Here is a 26,983-nt window from a genome sequence, read left to right as displayed (position 1 = left end):
AATATCCAATGTTTTCATTTGTTTTTTTTGTAACCCGTTAACTCTGCCTTTCCATAATCAATAATTATTTATAATATTTTTTGAAACGATTGGTAAATTATATGGACGAAAAAGAGAGAGAAGGAGAAACAAACAAACAAACACTTACTTGTACAGCATGCTATCCCCGTGGGAGTCCCCAGGGAGGTATTTGTCGTCGGCATCAAAAGAAAATGCAAATCAGAACATTGCTTGCTTGATCTCACTTCAAAACGGGGGCAATTCATTAAAGGCGGTTTTTGGGTCCGAAATCCTGTGATATCATGTTCGGAAGATTTTAGCAGGACTGAAGTAAACTACCTTCTGTATGTCGGTAGAAAGGCCGGCCATTATCCGTTCATCAGTCACCTAAAAGTATTCGAGCGAAGTTCCTTTGCGCCGTGCCATGATGCAAATGAAAACAGCTTTTACGAATCTCATCTTTGTGTTGCTGATGCTGTTTGGTTATGGAGTGATGCCATCATTTAACTGCCCACCGAAATGTGGATGTGAACAAAAAGCGAATGGTTATTCAGTAAACTGTGCGAACCAAGGATTGAAAACGCCAATAAACCCTAATGATCTGCCGGACGACACATTCGAACTGTGAGTAAGACCGATCGTATGTTATGGGCTTTGTCGTTTTAGGATTACGCTGATGTTTATATTCTTGTCTTTACTGTGTTTTCTGTGTAATTTTTTCTCGACGTAGAACTCTTCTCCAATTGTAAAGCCGCAGTTAATATCCTAACTGACTTTATGAAAAGCCAAGTTAGTCATGGTTTTTGAGCATAGTAGGAATTTTGAAGCCTTTGCCTTTTTGCCTCCATTGCAGCGATCTGTCAGATAATGCGATACAGACGATCAAAAACAATGCCTTCAAAAGGAAAAATCTCACAAAAATAAAGCGATTGTAAGTGGAATCTTTATGTTTTCTTTTTTTTATTTCATGGAAAGTTAAAGTTCATTTGATTAATGAACCGGGTAGCTACAAATGATATTAACATGCATGCACATTAATTGAATTTTCTATTATTTTCCGCAAAGTTTCCATCGTTCAATTTGTTATACATCCTATGGTTGCATTATTTGCAAAGTTTATAGTGACCAATATCAATAACCCCAAAGAATATACAAATACTTGTGAGAAAGTTTCTGAATATTGATTGCTTGATTTAATATGGAAAGAATTTGCTATTTACTTCCAATCTCCATCCCCGTTTCTCTACGCTGTCCACAATGTTTCTTTGTGCGTATAAGTGTGTACTTATTTTCAAAATAAACTTATTGTGTTTATCTTTCTGGCTTTTTATGTCGCTCGAATTTTTGCGTGCCCGGTTGTTGCAATAATTGAAAGAGTCAATGGGAATCAATCGAAGTGGCTTCCTGCTACGCAGATAGTACACGATGATGTAGTGCTCACTTCCCCTCAGTTAGGCTCACGATAATTTACAAAATTTTATGGCACTTCCGATGGTAATTAGAAGACAACTTAGCCTCTGACTCGAAAATCCTCGTCAGTATTAATTGATGTTGTGTGTGTGTGTGTTTTTTTTTTCAGACTTTTGTCTGGCAATGAACTAGACAAGATCGAACCAGATGCGTTCTCAGGGTTGAACAGATTAACAAAGCTGTGAGTAGTATGTTTAAATGTGCTATACTATCCTCACATAAGCTGAGAAAACAGCAGTGCGGGTTAAAATTCGCATGTACACGAATTGGATGTGCGTACATCGTAGAGTTGGTATTTACTGGTTTTCAGTTTTTTTTTTTTAACATATTGTAGAATTCTTGATTTCCTGTTGAGTATCATGCATGGTTTAGCTTGTTGCTCAACCAAATATGATGTACACAATTTCTTGTAGGAAAGTAAGAAAATATGAGACCCATATTATTTGGGTTTTCTCAGATGCCTTGCAAGATAAGATGACAAAATGTTAAAGGGCTGGTCAAGTTATCTTGCAACTGCTCCCTTTCTTTAACAAGTGAGGGTGCTGATAAGATAGAAAGAAAGAAGGGTGGGTCATACCAATTACCTTCCCCAGTCCATGTTTTTTGTTTTTTGGTTTTTTTTTTAATTCCACCTCTCAGATTGTAAAAATTAGGAATTTAATTCTAGATTCCTCTTAACAGCAGAATTTAGTTAAGCTTATCATGGTACATTCCAGTAGGTTAAGCTCTCTCTTCACATTTGAGAAAGTTTAACCTCTTTAGTCCCAAGAGTGGAGTTGTAATTCTCATTATTAATTAGTGTAAGAGCTTTTGTTACCTGTCAGTGCAAAGAATTTGGTCTAAGACTGATTAACCTACCATGCCCCGGCTGATAATTTTTTCGACTTTGATATCAGAAGGGGTACAGTAATTTCATATTTGTGGAAGTAAAAGGGTTTATTGAGGCATGAAGCTCACCAAACAAATACTTCATGTGAAAATAAATTGATATCCTTTCCACACAGTAAATGTGAGCATTTTTCTCTTTTTCTGAATAGGAGGATTGAATTAAAATTGATTAAAATGGGAATTAATTCAGTTGTTTCTATAAAAATCCTGCGTAAATTGATTATTGATTAGGAACAATTATCAGCAAAAACTGATACAGTATGGAAAGTTACAGTGTTTATTTCCAATAGATATACGGTGTATGTTGTAAAAAGCTATGAAAAGGAGAGGTTTCTTTATTTGCAACTAAACTAACTTATCAGTTGATCTTTGCCAGTTTATTAATTCAATATACTGGGCCTCTGTTTATAAGATCTGTTTATCCCTCTATAAGATTTGTATTTTGATTTTTACCAGTTCTCTTTTGCATTTATACATGTATCTTGTATAGAATAATTACTCTTACTACAAATATTTCATTGAGGCATTTTAATTTTGGTCTGTATATTTTTTATTGTATATTTTATAACACCTGTAATTTACTTTATTACTCACTGACATTTATTTTTTATTTATTTTAGTTTATAATTTGTAATTTTTCTTCCTCAGTGATCTTAGTCACAACAAATTATTCCTCCTGGATGAAGCTGTCTTTAGGAAACTGAGGAATATTAGAATAATGTGAGTTATGACACCTACCAGTTAATATATGCACCATGATTGTTCAATTTAGTAAGCTGTATTTAACTGTTTGGCCTTCAAAATTCAAAAGTTTGTTTGAATTGAAGTCTCCTCCTCTACTTGAACCCAAATATATAAAATAATTATCTTAACCACCTCATTTTTTTATGCAAAGTTTTTTCTGCTCAGATTTATGGCCCACCTGGTTAGTAGAGATATTTTTTCTCATTTAGTCATTTCAACCTACAATTTTTATTCTGTAACTGTCAAAACTTACTTATGAGTATAGATAAACTCTCATACTTTACATTCACAAAGTATTTTATGTTTTGTTTACAAGTTGTACGCACCATTTAATACCTTTACCATGCATGCACCAGTACATGTACAATTGATTACAGGGAATATCACTCTTTCCTCTTGTAACCAAGATTGTAAGAATAAACAATATTTTTCAAGGTTTCCAGTGAAAAGCTTGTGCTACATGTCATTGTTTATTTTCATGAGGAATCTTTTAGTGAATAAGTAAGTTAGTACTTTCAAAGTGATATAATTTACTTTAAACCAAATCAAAGGAAATAGAGAGACACTTCTGTCAGTCCAATTTAACTCTCTTGCATCAGCAAGTCAAATATATCATATTTATTTGCCTATAAGCAGAGATCGTCTAACTTTTAGCTTTGAGAAGCTGTTGGACTCTAATTTAAAAAAAGCCATAAACTTCAGCTATAATACATTGTTGTTGTTGTCCATTTTTTTTTCAGTGATGTTTCAAACAATCACATGTTCAAGCTAAATAAGACTCAATTTTCTGGTTGCAAGAATCTAAGGATAATGTAAGTTTGTTAGAGGTAAAATGTTGAGTCAATTACTGAATCTATAGTTTACATGTACATGCATCAGTAACTCACAGTCAGCTGTTAGGAGTTCTCTCCTAGTCAGGCATCAAGACTCCTGATCTCAAGTCCCTGCTCTCTTTATGGCAAAAAGATGATTGCAGTCAATTTGTCATCAATAATTTAATATATTCAGTGTTTGATTTGTGGGATGACTTTTCATTTCCTTTTATTTTTTTCTTTCAGAAACTTATCTTCCAACAGGCTGACTCTCCTTCCTGAAGGATTATTTAACTCACTTGGTAACTTACAAAAAATGTGAGTACAAATTGCATTTAGATCTCTCCAAAAATGACAAACTGAAAACACAAACTCACACTTCATCAATATTCTGATTTTGTTTAATAATTTATGGTGATATTGCTGCTTGATAGTTAAGGTTATTTAATCTGAGGTGCTTTTCTGGGGTGAACACAACTCTAGATGTATATATTAAGAAATATGTTATGTACAAAAATGATAAGTTAAAAAAAAAGTTTTTTTACGAAGAAATTGGTCTTCAGAGGTTCATCAGATTACTATTATAGGAGAATTCTAGAAATTTTAAAACACTTTTGCTGCAGCAAACTGGTGCTATCATTTACACAGTATATTTTGAGACTAGAAATGAAATTTGTGTGTTTGATTTTATCAACTTTTTCTCCTGGTAATCTGGCTAGATGCTTAATTTTTAATGCAAAGTAAGAGGGAAATGTGGTTTTTACTCATTAATAAAATAAAAAAATCAATTCATCTGTTTGCTCTTTAGGAATTAAATTTAAAAAAAAACTCAGTAAAACAGGTATTCTGTGAAACTTCTCAGTGTAACAAGCTATGGAAAAAATTGAGGGGATTTATAATGGGCAGTGGTATGTGGTGTGTGATTTGAACAAAGCTCTTGAGGAACTGGTCAAAATTCTCAATGTCATGAAAAAAGCTGTTAAATTTATTACTGTCCAAGCAGAAGAGGGAAATATGTCAAATGAGGGTCTCGCAAAGATGGTTATTACTTTGACTTATACAATGACGCGCATCGAGGATAATGTCAACAAACTTGTACAGTTTATGAGGCAGTTGATTCTAACATTTGACAAAGTCATTCTCCTGATGCATAACAACCTAAAAGCTGAACACGAAGCTGTTAAAGACATGCTGAATAAAGTCGTACAGCCATACAACCATCAACTGAGTGACAGCACCAAACATCTGGTCAAGAAGAAAAAAACCTAGTCACAACAATGATAACTCAAGCATAAGAATGTGATTCAAGTAAATTTTGAACTTAATCTAATTTGAAACTTTGCCGAATATTTTTGAGCCTGATGCTCAGAAACAGTTACAATTACAATTGATTTTATTGAATTTGTGAGTCAATGATAGAGCTGTCACTGAGAAGTTACAAGTAATAAATAGTTCCTCAGAAATGTGCTTTTGTATCATTTTAAAGTACATTGTATCTTATTACTATCAATTTTCTCCTTAATATAAACCTAAGTTAAGGTCCATAATCGAACTAGTTTTGTACCCTTGTCAGTTTTAACTGCCAGGGATAAATGAAGAAATTTCAATGAAAATTACAAACTGTCTGCATACATCGAATGCAATTGATTTTACCAGTGTCTTATTTTCAGTTCTAGTTCTACAGAAGGTATTAGTGTCATTGACTGTTACTCAGATATTGTTATCCCTTCCTTGTTTAAATGTGCTGCTTGAAGGAAAATTGTAAAATCACAGTTTTTAGAGCAAAATATAATCATCTTGACACCCAGTAGTGATCAGTGATCTTTCCCATGAAACACACTGTGATTGAGAACAAAAAAAAAGATTTGTGTTTGGATAGGAGACCAAAGTCTTGTGGCCAAAAAAGAAAGAAGCCATAGATGGAAAGTCTCTAAAGAAACTGTGGTGCTACATCAGTGGGAGAGGAGTGGGGTCTTACAAGATTACAATATAACTTGGTTTAATGAACTGAGTTGTTGATATAAATTGGCTAACATAAAAGTTTACAAGGCTGACGTTGAAAGTATTGGCCCTTCATTTGAGCAAGTCTATTCCCTCCAATGAAGGGCTAATGCTTGGAATGTCAGCTTGAGAATCTCCTTGTGGTGACCAATTCACATTATCATATAAAGTGGGAAAACCAAATGAAAAAGAAACAAATAGGTTTTATTTGATCCGTGTACTGACCTTACAGGCTAATTATCTGTTTTATCTCTTCTGAAGTGACCTTGAACTTAATCCTTTGATCTGTGACTGTAACCTGAAATGGATGGTGAAATGGATTGCAAAAAGTAGGCCAGACAGACGACCATCTATTAAAGGCACTTGTGAGGAACCTCTTAAGCTGAGGGACAAAACAATTGCAAGTGTTAACAAGAAGGAGATGATATGTGGTAAGGTGTTTATATAATTTTGAGTCTCTCAGACGCTTGGTTTGGGGGGCAGTCCTTAGAATATATGCTCCAAGGAAGCTAAATGTGAAATAAGGAGACATTTTTTAAAGATTTTTGCTGAAAAATGAACCTTGAAGGCATATTGTGCCTTTGAGTATTTTATTTTGCCAAAACAGATTTGTTAAGCTTGAGCCCATAGATAGTTATTGATGTAACTCAGAAACAAGAATATTAAAATACTGCTGACAGTACTTGTTAACTGTGAATTTTTTTCTTTATAGATAAACATGCATTAAAAACCATGTCATTTGGTCCGCAAGGAGATCAAATTGCTTTCAATGGTGACAGTTATTCCTTTGAATGTAACTCATCTTGGATTCCTGGCACACAGTTAAGTTGGTACAAGAACAATAAACCAGTCACTAAAGACAAACGGATTGGCATTGATTTGAAGGGTGACCATGACAAACTTTTACTTTCATCTGTTTTGCACATAAAACAACTTACTGTGGAAGATGGGGGCTATTACAGCTGTAATGTTACAAACAAAGGAGGCTATCTGCATATTTGGACATCACGTCTCTCGATAATTCCATCTAATGGTAAATTCTGCAGCGCAGTTACCACAAAGAATGAACGGGGAACATTTCACTGGCATCATACAGCTGCTGGGGGTATTGCCTTCTTGCCCTGCCCTGTTGGTGTAAGGAGCAGCCTGATAGATGGTATGGGAATTAAAATCATGGCCAGAAGAAATTGCTCAAGAGAAGGTGTCTGGATGCCTGTAGAGGCACAGTCATGTGCTCATGCCAGTGAAATAACTCGTGCTTTGTATGATTTAAAACAGGTAAAACTAGTTGTTAGAGAATGGTGTCATGTCAAGTACATGAATAGGTTTGGTTAAGGAGTAAGAAGTGTAAAATATATTAAAGTTCACACGGCAACTAGGTGGACAATCAGACATAGTTAGATGCTACACTGGTTTGCAGATTTAATGAATGTAACCGAAGAAGTTACAATTCATAGACCCAACGTTTCGACACTCCTGTCTAGTGCCTTCATCAGGGGTGATCTAAATGCTGCAACAAGAGGTCCTAATTAGTGATTAGGTCCTAATTAGTGATCATATAAAAGGACCTCTTGTTGCAGCGTTTAGATCACCCCTGATGAAGGCACTAGACAGGAGTGTCGAAACGTTGGGTCTATGAATTGTAACTTCTTCGGTTACATTCATTAAATCTGCAAACCAGTGTAGCATCTAACTATGTCTGAGTAAGAAGTGTTTTTTGCCTCCTCTGGTGGTTTGTCAGACTGTATTAACCCTTTCACTCCCCGATCTTATAAGTAATTCTTTTTACCATCTGCCATAAAGTTCTTATGATTTTAGATCAGTGAATGTGGAATAAACTAATAATCCCCTAATTGATATTTTTCTTTTATTCTCATGGCTTGTCTGTTGTGCGTTTTGGACACTCATAAGAGTGTAAGTGCTAAGCAAAGCCAAGACACTTTGTTAGTTATTAATATATTTTTGGGGGAAATTTTAGGCAAACAGGAAACTAAAGTTATGTTTACAGGGTCCAATTGTTATTTGTGGCAACCATGCATTGTGGAGTACCTGAAGTTGTAGTATTACTACCAGAAATACTGCCTGTATTTTCTAAATTTAATTTGACAAATTTTTAATCTTTATGGGTGGACACACTCCCAGCTTGAGAGCTGGTTGCTTTTCCGGTGGTAGGACCTTATTCTTTTATCTCCAAGATAAATAAGAGAGTATGCAGCTAGTTTATGGCCCATTTTCCTGTGACAACTCTTTATGTATCTCCATTATTTCCTGTCAGTGTGAAGCAAAAATGTTGCTAGATATTTCATTTCACTTCCTTTATTATGAAAGAAAGTAACAGCTTGGAGTCTGCATGTAGTTGTTGGCATTATAAAGTTGGCCAAGAAACAGGGCAAGGAAACTGTCTCTTTTCTCAGAACTTTGTGAAATTTATACTTTTTCTAGTATGGGTAAGAAATGTGTTTACATGTATTATTTTTATTTCCATTTTGACCAGAAAACAGTTAACGAGACAACAGTTGAATCTGTCAGCGGGAATTTACTGAACATATCAAGACGAGCCAAGGAATATACAGATCCACTGGATGTTGTATATACTGCTGACATTGTGAAGAATTTGGCACAAGTCATTGGAGGAGATAAAAAAGTAAGGAGCTTGTGGGTTTTTTATCAACTTTCCAAGGTCACCCTTCTAATGCATTCTGCACTATTGTTTTCACTGTTCACATAGTGTTTCTTTGGGAGTATTATCAATAGTCCATTTTACAGTTGTGTGCTTGGTTGCCAAGCCTTTGAACAGGAATGAGGCTAAGGGTGACCTTGTTATGATACAAACCTTGCTGCTTTTCAAATGTAAATTACTTTGTTATCATGCTAACTAAATACTGGTCTCTATCACAGCAAGGTCACCTTCAGCCTCACTCCAAATCAAAGGCTTGGCAACTAAGTACACAACTGTAAAATGACCTATTCTCTATTGGTGTAATCACCTATTTTACAGTCATGTGCTTAGTTAAAAAGCCCTTGCTGAGGAGCATACAGAGATTGACCCTGATGTGATAGAGACTACCAAGTAGTTTGAGTGATATCAAAGTTATGAATATCTGAAAAACAATGTGGTTTGTGTTGGAAAAAGGTCATCCATAGCCTCTCTCCTATTCAAGGGCTTGGCAACTCAGCACACAGCTATAAAAACTGGATGACTTTAGCTGAAGTGATTATTCAGGTCAAGAATAATGTCATGCTTATTCTTGTCCAGAGCCCAGTTGTTTAAAGGTTGGATACTGTGAACCAATGGATAAATCACCATCCAGTGGATAAGTGTGAACAAAATATGCTGCCCTATCCACCAGATAGTGATTCATCCATTAGTAGAGTTATCCACGCCCTAAACAACAGAGCCAGGTGATTCTTAAGATGGAATTGCTCTGATTGATGGAGTATTTCATTGTATATTCTTGCATTTCCCCTGTATGAAATTATAATAATCATGAAGTGCTAATTTACAAAATGGCCTTAATGCGTTTTGTTGATGTTCTGAAGAAACTCTAATACATATCCACACTTATTATAAGAAAGTATTTTTGAACAATACAATGCACTTGTCATGAAATTATCTACCACAGGACAAATCACCTCATTAAATTGATTCTTGTTTCTTTAGGCCTTCACATACACTGCACATGTTGTACACATATATGCTCTTGCCATGGTGCCAAAATATACTCCTGACCATGCATTTTATCAATTTTAAGGATGATTTTTTTTCTTTTTCTCGTGTTACAGCTTGGTAAAAATTTAGTTGGAACCATCAGTAACATGATGGACGCTGATACGTCATTGTTACAAGAAGCTCAGAGGAGGTCAAAGTCTTGCTCAAGGTTTGTATTCTTAAGTAGCTTTAAACCGTGCAGATAGCTAGACTAAGCTAGACCAAATAATACAAAGTTTGCTATGAAACAATGTTCCTTTTCTAAGAAATATGCTGGGTATTCAAGATGTTTGAGCTTTGATAATACCAATAATTATAATAATGATAATAATAATAAAAGTAATAATGATGCTAAGGATAGTGATCATGATAATGATTATGATAACAAAAGCAATGAAAATAATGAGAATAATGATAAAAATACAGAATTGACTTGGAATACCTCATTTCACTAGAGAGGCAAATTTTCCATGAAATAGACCCATTGGTACATGTCACAGATGAGTTGATTTACTCATTGAGGGGTGTGGTGGAAGATTTGCACTGGATAAGTTCACAATGTCAAATCTAGTGCCTAAAACCACTTTACCTTCCCACCTTCAAGGCTTTCTGTTGAAAATACACTACTGTATGACATGGTCAGAAAAAAAAGGTTTGCACCTTGCAAGCATAAATTATTTGTGAATCAATAATCAGAACATTCCCTTTTTTAGGTTAGAAATCTTTCAACTTAATTTAGAGTACTTAAAACCTACTATGATGTTTACCTACAGCATGGTGCTTCGTGTGGGCTTACTGGCGACAAGATTTCCTTTGGACGTTTTATCACAATTTGACGTGTCCTTCTTGGCAAACAACTTAGCAGTACATGTGGTGCAAACCTCACCCCTCGATGTTTTAGGCAAAATGTGTTATGTGACGAAAAACAAGAACTCCAGATTGCTGCGTGTAAATTGTATCTCATGTGAATACAATAAGTCATGTACTAAGAAACCGGTATGTGCAGTAATGTATCATCACATATTCTATAATTATCTTCATATTATAGTAGCTCCTTCCCCCCCCCCCCCCCCTCACTCCCCGCGCAATCCCAAACCATAGTGAAAGCTGACGTGCAGAGCTGGATGGGTTGACGTGAAAAAAACCGTCCGGCTTTGCACTCACACGGCTCCATTGCATTTTTCGAGAACGTTCATTGAAATTGTGGACTTCGACTTGCAATAAAACAAATGAGAAAACGGGTCGCGCTTGTTTTGACTTGAAGAAAAAGAGGAAAGTTTTAACTGTCGTATCTTTTTTGTAGTTGTCTAGGTCGAGCCCTATTTTTGTATGCTAATACATGTGCGGAGTAAAACAAAATTTTCGAAATTTTCACCACTCTGTGGTCATATGATATAATGCTTGTTCTCTTTTTATTTAAGCTTTTGAACGCTTTTACTTTTACTGCAGATGACAGACACCTCCATATACCTTCCTCCATCGCTATTTCCGCAAATCCAAGCTGGTGTAAAATTTCAGTTTATAATCTATGCCAATAGTAAACTTTTTCCAGAACTTTCCAATTCAAGTGGAGTTCATACCAGGAGAGAGGTGTCTAGTAGTGTGATGTCAGCACAGTTTGGTGAGTAGAATTGACTGTGAAACTTAAAGCACACTGTGATACCAGTATGTAGCTTAAACAATTTACCGTAGGTCGTTTAGAAGAAGAAGACTCAAGAAGCCGTAAATGAACGAAGGAGAAAATGCAAGTTTAAATTAAAATGTAGTTTAAATTCCTTATGGTCTTAATCACTAATACAACTCTTGCTAAAAGGAACCGTTTATTCATTTGAACTTTTGAAGGCTTGCATGTCAAGATGTCTTGAAAAAAATGGCATCATTGAACTAGAAGTTTATGCTTCGTAGTTATTTTATTGATTTTCTTTTTATCTGCGGTAATGTGATTTTCCAAATCTTAATCACAAAGATAGTTACCTACAAGATACTTGTACAAGGCTTCGCATTCATGTTATTTGTTTCCAGTTGTGTTATGTGTTTAAAACTGACTTTTCATGTTGTGCATAACTTTTGCTCCAGAGGGGATTCAATTGACGAATTTTTCTCAGCCTATTATCATGGAATTCAAAAATCATCAGGTTTGTGCTTCAATGATTTGTTACTATTGATGTGATTACTTAATTCGAGGTGAGCCTTAAATATTCCACACCATACCAAATTAAGTATTGTTCTCAGGGTTTTCCTGTCTAAAATGAACGGAATGACAATAAGAGTACTTCTCAGTTGAGTTTCGATAAAACCAAAATCAAAGTGATCACAACAGCCAATCGTAACAAAGAAAAATATCCTCAGATGTTAAATCACAAAATGAGGACACCTGCATTGTAAATTGAGAAAACGCTAGTGACCAATTGAACCTTCTGTTGAGGGGATAGAAGACTTCCCAGACAACCACGGAGCTTAGAGAAGTAAACAAGGGCAGTCCTGGATTACCATGGATACACGAAAGAAACTTGTTCCGAAAGAGTCCTCTTAGAGCTGACTCTCGATCTTTCCGTTATATTCACAGAGTGGTGACGAACCTACGCCAGTTTATTGGGATCATGGTGGCAATGGTAAGTTTTGTTATCTAGCCGTGGAACTGTGTTTGTGAATTTCATGTGTGGCAACTGATGTGATTCGATTGTTTGTAGATGGACCTGGAAGTTGGAAAGAGAATTCTGACTGCAACATGGTTTCATCTCAAGGCAACTATACGATCACAGAGTGCTCACAGCTTTCTAGCAAGGACTACTTTGCTGTCATGATGGTAATTTGACCGTCTTTGTTTTTCCTTATATTTTTCAGCATGCTGAAATAGTTTGTTCACCAAATGTTTTAATAATCTCTTTGTAGACTATGAAGACACCAGCGGTCAGTGCAATCACTGATGACGAATGGACTGTGGTGCCATTTTCCATAGAGATCGTTGTGTTCGTAGGTGCTGGAATCTCTGTGCTCCTCCTCCTTGCTACGCTGATAGTGTATGCACTGATACGGTAAGAGCATCCACTCTGTGCTGGTCACATGGGGCATATGTAGTCCCCACCGGCTCAAAGCGGCAATTTTCCGCCATATGAAATAAAGGTTATCGGATGGCAGAGTACTGCGGCGTATTTTTCGGTATGTTCGTAATCTTGAAAATTACCGGCGTTCTTAGCATTGCTATTTTCCTGCTGAGGTTTAAATCTAACAGCATGCAAAGCGATGTTCAAATGAGTGTTAAAAGACCTAATTGGCTCTTTGGGATATTTTCATTTGTCCTGATTGGGTCTTTGGGATATTTTCATTTAATCTGATCGGCTGTTTGTGATCACTTAGGTTAAATAACGCCGCTTTTACCGCGAAATTTTCTGTAATAAAATTACTTCTGGTATTTTAAAATTAATCTTCTTAAAAGTTGTAATTTTTAGTGTTAATGAGTTATATTTCAAATTCTGACGCAACCCTCTACATCTTCGGAAGGAATTGTTTGAGAATCTAATGACGAGGACGCAGCGAATTATTTAGGGAGCTTAAGCACATCGTTTTTTAGACGTAGCAGTCGGAGGTTGAAAGTTCCCTTTCCTAGTTTTTAATACGCCTTTTTGGTCAGCACAATTTGGGTTTAACGACGAACATACGGTCCTATATATTAGCGTAGAAGTCCGTCATAATTAGTTCTTTTCTACCTCCGGTTGCAGTCTGCGTTTCAAAAACTACACTGCCTAAGTTCTCTAATGTTTTTTAGAGTTACTGAATAGCTTGCCTGGGTGGTGATTTTGTGTGCACTGTACGGTTTTCTGTTTCTTAAGCGATGAGCTGCTAACTCGGTGTTTAAAACCCTCTTCTTTGTTTTTTTCCACAGCGATTTGCGTTACGACAGAGATGACGCGGCCATGTTGATGAATCAGTGCCTCGCTCTCATTGTCTCTATCGTAGTGTTTGTGACGGGAATCAATCACGTGACCAATGTACTGGTGTGCCGCTCTGTTGGGATTGTGTTGCATTATTTCCTGCTCAGCTCATTACTGTGGATCGGCTGTAGTGGAGTGTGTCTTCACAGACTGATAAGAACTGCTATTGAGCCTGAGGAATACAACCCTGTGCTGAGATATTATATGATAAGCTGGGGTATGGTCGCTTTTACTGCTTTTAGTGTATTAACCCTTTAACTCCCATGACTGACCAAGACAGAATTTCTCCTTACAAGATCAATACAATATCAATACAATATCACGTACATAGGTTATGAGAATAAAGGGAAATATCAACAAGGGGACTGTTAGTTGATACAATACCAAATTTCCCGAACCTACGTCATTAAAATCGTATGGTTGACAGTAAGGCGAATCACTGATGAGATCTTGGCAGTCATAGGGTAAAGGACGTTTGGCGGTGAACCAATTCAATTCTTTGGAATCAAAAGTATAGACAGCTTTCATGAAGATATCTTTTGCTTGGAGATTTTCTCATCGTGGTTTTCCTCTTAGTTCGTTGTTTGTTGTCAATGCTGTAGCAATATTCTTCCTGGAATTTTGATGGAGTGTTTAGGTTATCGCACAAAATGAGTCACTGAAACCTTGTTTTATGAGTGCTGTGGTCACTCGCGTTCTTTTTTTTCAAACGAAGACACTGCAATCAAAGAAAAAAGGCCAAGGAAATTTTGGAAATGTCCCCTAGAAATTGTGAATCTTTACCCGTATAAAGCCCCCCATTTCATAGAACATCAATAAGATTTTTGGTTATATTCTGGTCATTCATCCCTCTCTATGTTTTTTGTTTTGTTTTTGTTTTTTTTAATTTTGCTAGGAATACCACTCATTATTTGTGGAATTACTACCGCCGGTAACCTTGATAATTACAATGTTGACGACTAGTAAGTATTTCAGAGTACAAAATTGCCAACAGTACTTGATTTAATTCAAAAATTAAATCTTCACTAATTCTTTCTAGTGGTGTATTTTCCCCCCCTGAGTTTGACAGGTGTCGATTGTTAACTACAAAGAACTTTAATTATATTGCCACTTGATTTCGTTGTTGTTGTTTGTCTTTATATTCGTTTTTTGTTTATTTGAAGCCAATTTCTTTACTTTTTACGGGTTATGACAATTGGAGAAGAATTTGCGAAATTTGCGGATACCGAACGCAAGGCTTCGAAACACCGAAATTCTCTAGATTGCGTCGCTCGATGACGCCGAAGATCTAACCCTAGCTTTAAACCCGTTTCAGGGGAATCGCGACTCGGTTAGTATTTTTATCCTTCCTAAAGCACTGACATGGTATTCAATTATTACCGAGAAACTACAATCGGAAGAAAGAGTCGTGTCACTTGCCAATTTTTTAGGTTCTAGACAGATTGCCGCACCGCCCCTATTCGATTCCACCCACTCCCCAAAGCGGCTGTGTTTTGCTAATTTTTTCCCATCTTCTTTTTCTTTTTTTAATACCCAAGACTATGTTCTTATTTAATACTGAATTGGGGTATAAGAGGTAACAAGATGTAATGAAGAATAATGTACATGTTTAAATCACAGCTGTCTTTGAGACAAAGTGTCTCAACTACAATAGAAACTTACTGTAGATAACAATGATTTTGTATTGACCAAGTTTCTTTTCTCTTGCCCTGCAGTTGTTGGTTGAGGCTACATCCCTTTTATGGAGGATTTGTGGGTCCCGCATGTTTGATTGTGCTCATAGATTTGTTCGTATTCCTCCGCGTGTACAATCTGATGAAAATTACATATGAAACAACAGTTGCGTTGCAAACCAGTCAAGAACACGATGCTGATATCACAGCAGAAGAAAACGCGCTCGTCATTCAAAGTGAACCTTTGGAAAATCCGGATGAGGTCGGTGATAACGTGGACAAATCATCTTTGCCAGATAAACACGAAATGCTTGATCAATTAAGGGGAAGCTGTATTATTTTATTGTTCATTATCGCCAGTGTGGTTGGAGGAGTCTTCATGATTCGTTACCAACATTCCCGCACCTGGTACGTTATACTGAGTTGCGTGTTTGCGTTGGCTCTGATTATTTTGGGGTTCCTTGTCTTCGTATTTTACTGTTACAGAAAGGAAAAGACTCGACTTTTCTGGAAAAAGTATTGTTGCAAATGTCAGTGCTTACCGAAAAAGGAATATCACTTACAACAAGAAAGTCCTCAAGCCTGCTCCTCTGATGAAACTTCATCGGCTAAAACGGCAGCTGAAACCGGAAATGGAGCCGCAGCAGAATTCGCTGGGGGTGAAATTCATGGTGCTAAAAATCCTCTCTCGCCAGATGAAGATTCCCAGTCAAATGTGTCCTTGCCGTATTCAGCAGTCATTACCATCGAAAAGAAAGATTGTGTAACGGCAAAAGAAACTGATGCTCTAACTGACAAAGCACCATCGGTGTCAGATAAACAGTCATGTATCTCTGCTCCTCTTCCTCAGCCACACAAACCCCGAGGGCGGCTTCTTAAGCATCCGCCAGGACATCGACACAGCTATAGTGGAAACGTCCGTCTTCCTATTTCACAAGAAGATCGTCGTGCACCTCTCGCCCCACCTGAGGGGACAGCAAGCTCCGTAGAATCAAGTGTTCAGCTGCCTACGGACACTGCCTCTAATGCTGCTCCATCTGAAGGCCGCACATCAGTACGTGACGAACAAGTCTGTGTGGAACCTGTGTCACGCAATGCTAACACGTCTTGCTCAGCGTCTGAAGCGTCTGTTCCAATAGAAATTCCGCCAATGAAAAGGAGACCTCCAGTCCCCGGATCCTCTTCTCAAGGCTCTGACGTAGCGCCCCCAATTCCATCAAAGAGAAATCGAAGTCCGCTCCCTGGTGTTCAAGCAGTCCCCACATCAGCATCTGACACTCAAGATCTTCTCACTCATTATACAATTCCAGAAACCACAACCAGCATCCCGCGTGACATCCCACGTGATCATGTCGTAGTGCGGGAACGGTATCACATTCCATATGAACCACGGGCATTTTCGGAAAAACCACGTGACCATTACCAAATACTTCCTCTTCCCACGAGCAGGAGGGATCATTACGTATTACACCCAGGGCACGATCAATATCAAGGCCCACGAGGGCAAAATTTCGGTCATAACCCACACAATCAGTTACAAGTATCACCTGATCATTTCAAAATACCCGAGGATCAGAATTTGGATCCGAGAACTTTTAATGTTAACCAAATACCAAGTCAGACCCAAGGCCAGACCTTTTATCACCTTGCACGTGATCAAAGTCCCGCTCACAAGGTGCACGACCTTTATCAGATGGCACGTGACTTGGCATCTTCTCCCAGGGCATATGAGAATTATCAAGTGCCTCAAGATAATGTGGGGCAAAGGTCACATGATCAGCCGCAGAGGTCACTGGAACTTAGTCACATACCTATCGACCCCAGTAAGCCACCAGAGCTATATCAGGGACCTCGTGATCACATACCACGAGACCAGCCGCCAGCTGATCGACCTTACGACCACCTTCCAGTTCCACTCGAGCAAAACCTTGTCCATAGTGATTCATCACAGAAAGGAGGCGAACAAAACATGGCACATGACAACATTCATGGACCATCGCCAGAACCCGTTGAAAGAGCGCACGATCAATATGCTGGAGAAGGACCGCGTGAGCAACCTCAGGCGTTACCATCCAGTGAAATTTCAACAACCGCGGATACAAGACCAGACGTCCCAATCGATAAAAATGGAGTCAGGTCTCAAAATGCTCCACGAGGCTCTCGTGATAAGCCGAACGGAATACATGTCTCTCGTCGGAGGTCACGCAATCCTTATCAAATTGCGCGTGACATACATCATAATCTTGGTATTGAAACTAGAACATCACGTCGGTCAAACCGTGCAGGAGCCGAACAACGATCACAATCTCGTAAAAATTACGTTAAAGACGTACTATCAAGCCCAGGCGAAACGCCAAAAGAGCGAACTCCGCGGTCATCCATGTCTTCGTGGCGAGAAGAGCGACCTAAGCCCGCAAAGAAAGAGTGGGCCCCTGATATACCAAAAACTGCAGTATTTGTACCCATTCCGCACCTGAAGCCTCCTACGCCTGAAAAGCCTCGCAATGAAACAAGTGTTTGAGCTATGCTATTGTTATACACAGTAAGCTCAAGGTTAACTGTCGGTGGTGGGAAACTGGAAACGTTTCTCCGATAGAATTTCCCATGCACCTGTGGAAGTGCATCGAAGGGTTAAACTGAAGGAATCAGGCTCGCATCGAAGGGTTAAACTGAAGGAATCAGGCTCGCTACACTGTGGATCAGTTAACGTAACGAGTATTTTGTTTTAATTCCTCATTTGAACAAATATGTCGGGCGGTGATGAAGGTCATGCAAAATTATTTCTAGTTCGCAAGAAAACTTAGTTTCAGTCAGACTTGTTCCAGGTAGTATAGGTCTCAATCTGAACCTGGGAATAATACCTGTCAGTAGCAATCTACTAGCGACATAACATAGTTGCTTCAATCTGATTGGTTTTGCTATTCGCTATGTATAAAAAAATAGATCTATTTGCCCGCGTCTGTGCAGTAAAAGATTAAAGATGACGTCAAAGTGTGGCAAGAACAAAAGACAAAAAAGTAAAGGGGGTTGGTTTCCCAAGAAACTGTGGCACTACGTCGGTTGGAGAGTATAACAAGGTAATTTAGTGTCATCAACTGAGTTGAAAATGTAAATTGGCCACCGTAAAGAGTTTAAAGGCTGACGTTTCGAGCGTTAGCCCCTCGGCAGTCGCTCTGACGGAGGGCTAGTACTCGAAACGTCAGCCTTTAAACTCTTTACGGTGGCCAATTTACGTTTTCAACTCAGTTGATAACACTAAATTACCTTAAGAACAAAAGTAATGGCACACGAGGTGCAGCCGAGTGTGTCATTGATGTTGTTACCGCGTCTTATTTTGCTCGAGAATTAAGATAGAGGTATTACGAGGTATATAGGTGTGAAGTGTCGATATGGCGCCTACGTATCTTCTCTTATAGTAGTCAGTGCTAGCTTTCACCGATGTATCGCTTTGTTTTGTTCAGATTTTTATGCTTGTGTTCATAAGCGAGTGTTTTAAGCTGTTAATAGGCGTGTCGTGAAGTGTTTTGGAAAGTACTTCGTTGTTTGGAAATATATTTTTTTAACAAGTTAAGAGCGTCAGTCAGATAAGCGGCGTGTGTAAATCATAGACTTGTTTGAGAAGTGTCTTTCAATGAAGTGGTAACGTTAGCGGACAGAACGGAGTCTGATTTGACAGTTAGGTGTTTCGCTGGTTGAATCTGCGTTTGAATGTTTAAGGGAGAGAAACTATCTTCTCTCTTAGTGGAGAGATATTTTCTTTAAGAATAACGATTGTAAAAACACCATAAATTATGAGGAGAAACCAGTAATTTATTACTTATATGCATTGGTGTTCGAGAAAACCGCGAGAATTATCTATCAAATGTTGCAAGTATTCACTTTGTGAAAAAGTGTCATTAAATGCTTTTGTATTTCAAACAGTCAATTGTTCACTTGTCTGCCTCTTGTCAAAGTGTGCTAAAGATATTAAAACGATATCCTGAATGGTTCAGTGAGAGGAGAAAAAAACAGAGGTAATAACTCATCAGGAAGGAATATTAATGGATGAAACTGGATCTGAAAGATCTAATTGTTAAATGATGACGGAACTCGAAACATCCATAAACTTCGAAAATTTCAGCTGAGATCTTCTACCTCATCTTAATAGGGTTGGAAGAGTCAAATGGTGACTAGATTCAATTTTATTTTACCGAGAATCTTTTCAGTTACGAATGTGGTCACAAAAACTAGCCGTTTTTCTCAAGTAAAGACTACCCCTACTCCTCAATTTTCAACTGCCAGGCATTGCTCGTGCTCTGCCCTTCTGCATTGAGCGAGAGCGCGTGGAACGAATTACAGGGCAAGTGTATTGAAGATGTTTTCATCCCAATTCAACTTTGTCTGCGATTCATGAGTAAACAAATCCACGGATAAGTGTATTATATTCGTTGATTTGGCTCGTTGGAGAAAGCCAAGTCATCATGTTTTGTATGACACAAGTCGTGCGACTGTACTCTGATAGATCATGGGCAGCACCCAAGCACAAACTGTATGGTACACCTGTACTCAGTTTATGGTAGAGACAAAACTCGGCATCTCCTGAGGTAATGAGAGAGATAAGAAATTCCGGAGTCTTCTATTTGGGTTATTGCTTGAGGATCATATGAAGAAAACTGGGCGAACTCTCGTTAAGCGCGAAGAGAAATCACAGAAATGAGAGAGGAAACTAGCTGAGAGGGATGGGTCAGGGGGCTTGTTCAGTCGCTTCCTGTGCTCTTAGCTAATCTATCTTTTGTTTTTTTTACGTTTAAGAAGATTATTCTACGTCGCTCATAGGATAATTTGGTTTAATCAGTTGAGTTGACATTGTGAATTGGCCACTGTAAGAGTTTTTAAAGCTGACGTTTCGACAGTAGACAGAGCGACTTCAACAATGAAAAGGATACCGTAACCTTCAGGATGGTTCAATTAAAACCACAATCAACTAAACACAAAACTCAATTAGGTTACATCACCAATGCGGAGTCAGGGGAAGTAAGAGGACAAATGGGAATCATTTAAATGACTTGTTTCCTTATCATATTTTTCATATTAAACACGGCGATTATTGCTGTTATACTGTCGCCCAACCTTAAGCGAAAGATAAAAGACAAATTTTCTTTTAATAAGAGTTTTTCCACAAATTCAATATAAATGCAACTACAATAGTCTTACTGAATTTCTTTCTCATTTGTTTTCCTATGAAGCTGACTGAACTCATCACGAATAAATACTAAATACACTGAACCGTAATCGATATGGCGAAACACAGGCTATTATAAAACGCTAGCACGTTGGACATTTTAAACTTTTTCAAACTTCATGAAGTATGAACATCGTCACTCCTCCGTAGTGTTATTAAGCTTTACAAAACATTTATTATTAAAACATTAGACAACAATCAATTTTGAGTTGACCATACAACACCGGTCATCTTGTAAAGCTTACATCCATAGCTCTGTAATGTAGAATCAAGGGCGCAGAGTGTTCCTAAAACAGGAAAATTCTATTAGAAACTTAAGAACTAGCAGCAAGATTAGCAAATATAAGGACATGACATGTAACATTTTAGTTCCATAACAACCAGGACAGAAAAAGAATGGGTACTAAGGGGTAATGCCTTATAAGTACCTAAGCAGGCCCTCTTTATTACTGCAGTAAAGTGGATGGTATCATCAGGTACATGTACCTATGCATGGCTGTTTGACCTGCTATGTTATTTAGGTGATATTAGAAAATCAGACCTGCAATTACCTTTGGAGGACAGAGATTATCACTGATGTACTTCAGTGTAAGATCTCTTCCCATTTCTGTTTTATCATAGAGGATGCCCACCTGAAAGGACAAAATTACAAAGTTACATTGATTCCTGTCAGAAATACATGGTACCATTTCAACTACAAGTAAAATAATAGTCTGTTTTGTTTTTATTGTTATCTGTACTAGTAGTAAATAACAGCAGTTTAGCAACAAATAGAATTCTGATGTCTTAATACAGAACTCTTCTCACCATGTTTTCAGAGTCCAAGTGTAGTTTCCAAGCCAAGAACTTCTGAAGCAATCCAATGGTGACGTGTGTTGACAACCTGATAAATTTCTTTGGCAGAGGCTAAAAAGTAGAGAGTATGAGTACCAGCAATTATCAAACATGATAGACAAGTAGAAAAGTAAATACAACTGTATACTTTAGAAATATTCATTTTCAGATTCAAACTAAGAAGAGGAAGCTAGGCATAGAAAAAGAAAGGAGAGAAATAACGTTATGCATTTGTGCTGTAGATGTAATGAATCAATCATTCAAAGTATTCTCACCTCTATTTCTGTTGAGCTACACATGCTTCCATCCCTAACACAAGTTACATGTCATATTAGCATTCAAATAAAAGCTAACTCTCCTAAGTAATGATATTAACATAATTAATTCTATGTCAGCCAACCAGTAATCATTGCTTTGGTGTTTTAAATATCCAACAAAAATCCCTTGGTTGACAGTAAATATTCTTCCTCGTCATGACCTGTCTGTTTGACACAGTGTTCAGAATTCTGATATCCTACATCAATATACTGTGAGCTACAGAAACAAGGAAATTTATTTTATTGAAAAATAATTTGGGGGGTTAGCGGCACTTTAAAATTATAATTTCAGGTAAGAATAAAATTTTTTAAGTGTGTCAGTAATGTAAATGATGTTAGCAATACAGCAAAAAGATGTTCACTTCTACACACTCCCTCAACTACACCTTTAAGTATTTAACTCAGCCCACTTCCCTCATTCCAAATTAACCACTTGGCAGCACTCCACTTTCTTGTAACTCTCAGTAATTACTAGTGTAGCATCACTATTAAAATTGTTTAGTTTTGGTTTAGTGGTGGAGATAGGTTTGAGAAGATAGGGACAGGCTTGGCAGAGCATTCACAGAACCTTTTCATCTTTCCCTTCCCTTTGTCAAGCCTCTTCAGTAAACAAAAGAATGAAATATTTTTTCTTTTATCAAAGAAATTAACTGCCTTCAATTCAACTGACCGGTATGTCTCAAGTTGAAGGGAGATTTGCTCATCTGTTCTGTGATAACTTTTGACTTTTGTAGTTTTACTTGTTTTAGATGCTACTCCCTTATCTTTCTTTGTTGCTTTTAATGGCCTTGAGCCTGCACTTGTAGGTGTTTGGCTACCTAGAACTAGAAACAACACAATAACAAGAGAGACAATCTCCTATACATGTTACTTCATGTTTGAGCCCACCTCATTACTGTTTCCAGGCTGACCTCTTTCTTAAATAATCACCAGGTATATGAAGTCACTAGAGATTCTCTTAAAAGCACTTAGCACTTAATGTTGCAAAAAAAATATCTGGGACAACAAATGATGGAACATGAGCATTAAAAAGTTTTATGCGCATGTACATGTATCACTATCCGTGTGATTGAAAGTACAATTCTTTACCTTTAGGGTCTGGATAAGGCATTCCTCTGTCTTTGTAAAACTTTCGCTCTCTGCGTTTTTCCTCTGTAACAAAAATTGCACTAAACAACTTAGAGGATATTAAAAAATCCATAGAATATTACAATAGTTACATCTAATTGTGCAATTTTGTATACGCACCCTTCTCTACTTTTGGTAGAAGTTTATAAACAATGTCTTGCATGGTTCTGTCAAGCCTATCATTGGAGAAAAATATTTATTATCCCTTGGCTTAATTTTATCAACACCCAAATTATAACTAACAGCTTAACATAAAAACTTTACAGATGAAGGAATTGTTGGGTGAATCAAAATCCTCAAGTAAATAGTCAATAACTTTAATAACTGACAACAAAAACACACTTTGTTGCATCCATAAAATATTTTAAAATATTTACAACAATTCAAATTAAATGGATACAGGATACCAGCTCCCTGAACAACTAAAAGGTTTAAGAGGTCAGCTTTCCTTTTTTCTTTATAATCCTTGTTTGGTATACATGAAAGACTAATGTAGGTTTTACATGTGTTGTATATCAGGTCATAGAAGATGACCACATCACACACAATATACTTATGATATCACACACATATACTGTATTGATTCTGAAGTACACTAAGCATACTCTGACGATTTAAGAAAAAAAAAATCTTTTTTTCAAAGTGACACTACTGAGTGAGTTAATAATCTGTTAATCCTTTATACGACTTTCATATAAAATGCTTTTTCTCATTTTGTTTTAAATTTAACTATATCAGCATATCAAAGATTATCTGGTTGTACCTGATGTTGTAGAGTGGCTGTGATTCATGAATTTGATTGTTACATGTTGGACATCGATTCACAAGTTCAATATGTCTTACCAAGCAGCTCTTGCAAACTAAATTTTATGGGAAAAAAAAACTTTCATTGAAGAGAGAAGTCCAATTTTTTCAGGGCATGGAAGCCTAAGCTGGCAAAGTTGGTTGCCAGGATTTTAAACTCAAGTGAACAATCCTTGACCGATATGCTTCCACTGCCTATGCACTGCTCACAAACCAAGAGTCCCAAATCCTGCTTATATTGAACCTTTCGCACCAAGATCATGTAAAAGTAATGAAAATAATTTCTCATCCTCACAAGCTTTTAAAAACACGATATAGTGAAAAGGTGCAGTATTCTGTGGCTTCAAAAAAAAGCTTTGCCAAATGCTGATGGTAAATTCACCTTTCAACTCCTTAGAGAAATTACTAACTAACTTCTCCTAACAATATCAATACATCATATTAAGAAAAATCTGATGAGGATAGAGAAACTTGAGGAGAATAATTTGCATCTAAATATAAATAAATTCTCCAAATCAAGTTATGAGGAAATTTCTGCAGTGGAAGCTAGAAAAGGAGTTAATTTTGATATCTTTGGACCTCGCTAAGATTACAAAATTAGTATTATTCATAGTTATACATTGGTAATCTTACATAAAGGTATACAGTCATATTCATATATATATATATATATATATATATATATATATAATTATATATATATCAGACTAGTACAATCTACTTACAAGTGTGCAAACATTCTGTGATAGTTGCTGCATCAATGAGATATCCATTGCATAATTTGCAGATGATGTGCTCATTCAGTGCAGTCACTGGTAACTTGATGCGCTTCTGCAGAGATACAAGAATTATCAGGTTTAAAGTACTAGAACACAGACATAGGGCTCAGGGTCAAGAATTATGTTTGTTTTCACTGCAATCAGGATTCCCCAATTGTTTTACAGACAAAAAAGGTGACCAATAAAACAGGGCATTACTGTCTTACTCTTAAAGCATTTCATTTGCTGAAAATTGGAAATTGAAAATTGACATCTTAATACTGAAATGAGTTGCCAAGCAAGCTTATGTTTGTTTTCACTGCGATCAGGATTCCTCAATAGTTTTGCAGAAAAAAAAGATGCCAATAAAACAGGGCATTACTGTCTTACTTTTAAAGCATTTCATTTGCTGAAAATTAGAAACTGACATCTTAATACTGAAATAAGTTGCCAAGCAAGCTTCGAAATTGACTCTCGGTCTCTGTTCGCCCTTTGTGTGCACTTTGTTCATGTACATTTATTCATGTGTTTCTTCCAGTATCTTTGTTGGTTGGTTGAAAAAAAAGACTAGTTTGTGCAGCATGTGTGGTTTAGCTCGAGGAGATGACAGCCTTAACACACATATGCCAGATGTATATCAGCTATCGATGCGTTCAGTGTTGATCTCCTTAACAGTATCGCCATTATATGGAGTATCTTGGTTTATTGACACAATTTGAAACCGCTACTCAAGGCCTCTCAAGGTTACGTCTGGTTTACAAGAAACCTTGAGTGATCCGTTACGTGCGTTCGTATAAATCAAGACTAATCAATAATGCTTTTGAATCGCGCGCTGCCCACAGATTTAACATATCTCGATGAGCCTGGCCTCACTCATGGGAAGAGCCCACACTATTAAGTTTAAATGTTTTGTACAACACTACGTCGATTTCTGTATCAATCCAACACTCCCCTACCTGCATTGAGGAGGATTTTCAGCTCACACCTTCCGCGAACACATGAAACTCGGTATACCTCGTTCTGGAGCTGAGCCTCGATTGCATCCAAAGCGCTTGCGAAGTGTGCGCTGCGTCCGCCCTCTGCTTACTCGGTACATTTACTAATTAAGCAACCACAATTTCAAGTAAAACCTTTTCAGTTTTCCAAAAATTCCTGTCTTTCTCAGTCAACTCAGGATATTCAATATTGGCAAACGACAATTTTCCTTTTATATCAACTATCCCATTTGTGAAAATTTCGCAAAATAATGTAAAGCAAGGAAAATTCTCTCTACGTATACTTTCCTTTCACAGATCAAAATATTACTTTTTTCGACTACAGTAATTAATGAATATTTACTCGAAGACCAAACAAATCACCTTCACTGATAGGGGTCAAAGTCCTATTCATCAGATTACTGTGCAATATAACGATGTTTTAAGCAGATACACACGTTCAGTTAGCATATTACAATCCATAAACTACAAATTCTTATTAAGCATTGCAAACGTCAGTGATGACAAAAGCTTTTGAACATCCTGAATTTTCCAGTTATGAGGCAAAATAAACAGAGCAGGAAAGTCCCTCTTTTTATGTTGACTGATTCGTCTGCCATTTCATATCGGAGAGCGCTGAGTGGGAATGTTTCGTTTATTCTTTGTGTTAGCTCTTGCCTTGAGTTCCTTCGCAAAATCACAGAACAAATCTACTAGCCAGGTAATCAAATTAATAACCTGGTTTAAAGAGATTGTATTCGCATCGAAATTTGAGTGAAAGCATGAGAATTTTGCGTTTTGTCTAGCGTGTGATTTTCTAAATAACCCCTAAATTTGATAACAAACAAACTTGAACTGAAAATGTCCACTTCTCGTTTGTCACGAAAAAAACCCAACAGAGCCATGGAACAGCGACAATATCAAATTACTGGGTGTGAATAACTGAAACTTTTGTTGAATAATGAAATCTTTTTGGAAACGAAGGCATATGTGAAATGTGAAATATTCACAAAATTGAAATTAAAAAATCACTTGTTGCTGTTGGTGTTTTTCTGCATTTTCACATTTTGAACTGATCTCCAATGTTTTCAATATAGGATGAAATGGACGCGATGGGACAGTTGGAGCATAGATTATTTTTTTTAAACCAAAAAGGTGACATTCTGATCATTGAAGAAATGACACTGAATCCATATTCTAGGAATACATATGGGTAGAACTTCTAATGACTTACCTCTTCATACTAGTCGTGCACTCATAAGTACGTAGTACTTCTATGAAATTGTTGTCATGGTTACTGAGAAGTTACTTCAATTCATTTCATCAAAAATCATGATTATCCAGGAAGAGAAAAGTGAACCAGGTATGCATGGCGTGGATGGAAATGCTGGCGTCAAGGTTGGTAGAGTTCATTTTAAAAAGATCTAACCTAAGTGTGTGATAATCTTTTTTCTTTAAGGGCAAAAAAAAACTGATTTTAAGGGTTAATATTTCTCTGGCTTTGATCTGAATGATACTTCACCTGTTACCAATCATTTGGTTGGAATAATTAAATCGTGATAAAATTGCAAAGGGGAACATTTCATCATTCCGAACTGTAAGAGTTCCCTTGCTTCTTATTTTACCCTATTGGAGAATTATCTGACTGTCAATGAATACAATGAGGTATGTTGCGCTCATACGTTAAATTTTGATTTCTTCAGGGGGATGGGGTTGAG

The 26,983-nt window shown here is 37.1% G+C and overlaps 2 protein-coding genes across 2 annotated transcripts; one reads left to right on the top strand and one right to left on the bottom strand.

The window, feature by feature from the left end:
• Positions 1-201: 201 nt before the first annotated feature.
• On the top strand, positions 202-19,147 carry LOC113677056 (adhesion G protein-coupled receptor A3). The gene is made up of 19 exons (XM_027193803.2): positions 202-624; positions 854-931; positions 1,580-1,651; positions 3,007-3,078; positions 3,843-3,914; positions 4,161-4,232; positions 6,177-6,346; positions 6,628-7,193; positions 8,410-8,559; positions 9,699-9,793; positions 10,398-10,620; positions 11,074-11,245; positions 11,701-11,759; positions 12,191-12,236; positions 12,315-12,430; positions 12,517-12,659; positions 13,508-13,773; positions 14,452-14,518; positions 15,272-19,147. The coding sequence occupies exons 1-19, from the start codon at positions 425-427 to the stop codon at positions 17,748-17,750; spliced, it is 5,118 nt and encodes a 1,705-aa protein (XP_027049604.2). The 5' UTR covers positions 202-424; the 3' UTR covers positions 17,751-19,147.
• Positions 19,148-20,351: 1,204 nt separating this feature from the next.
• Positions 20,352-25,380, bottom strand: LOC113677064 (polycomb group RING finger protein 3). The gene is made up of 10 exons (XM_089198058.1): positions 25,248-25,380; positions 24,259-24,364; positions 23,493-23,589; positions 22,850-22,905; positions 22,691-22,753; positions 22,272-22,425; positions 21,560-21,593; positions 21,258-21,356; positions 21,002-21,082; positions 20,352-20,737 (listed from the first exon to the last, which is right to left on the bottom strand). Exons 1-10 carry the CDS (start codon positions 25,251-25,253, stop codon positions 20,678-20,680), a joined length of 756 nt encoding a protein of 251 aa, XP_089054184.1. The 5' UTR covers positions 25,254-25,380; the 3' UTR covers positions 20,352-20,677.
• Between the last annotated feature and the right edge of the window lie 1,603 nt (positions 25,381-26,983).

The sequence above is a fragment of the Pocillopora damicornis genome, chromosome 2, assembly GCF_964200805.1.
Source record: "Pocillopora damicornis chromosome 2, jaPocDami1.2, whole genome shotgun sequence".
Taxonomy (NCBI): domain Eukaryota; kingdom Metazoa; phylum Cnidaria; class Anthozoa; order Scleractinia; family Pocilloporidae; genus Pocillopora; species Pocillopora damicornis.
This window is presented reverse-complemented; position numbering and strand designations above follow the sequence as displayed.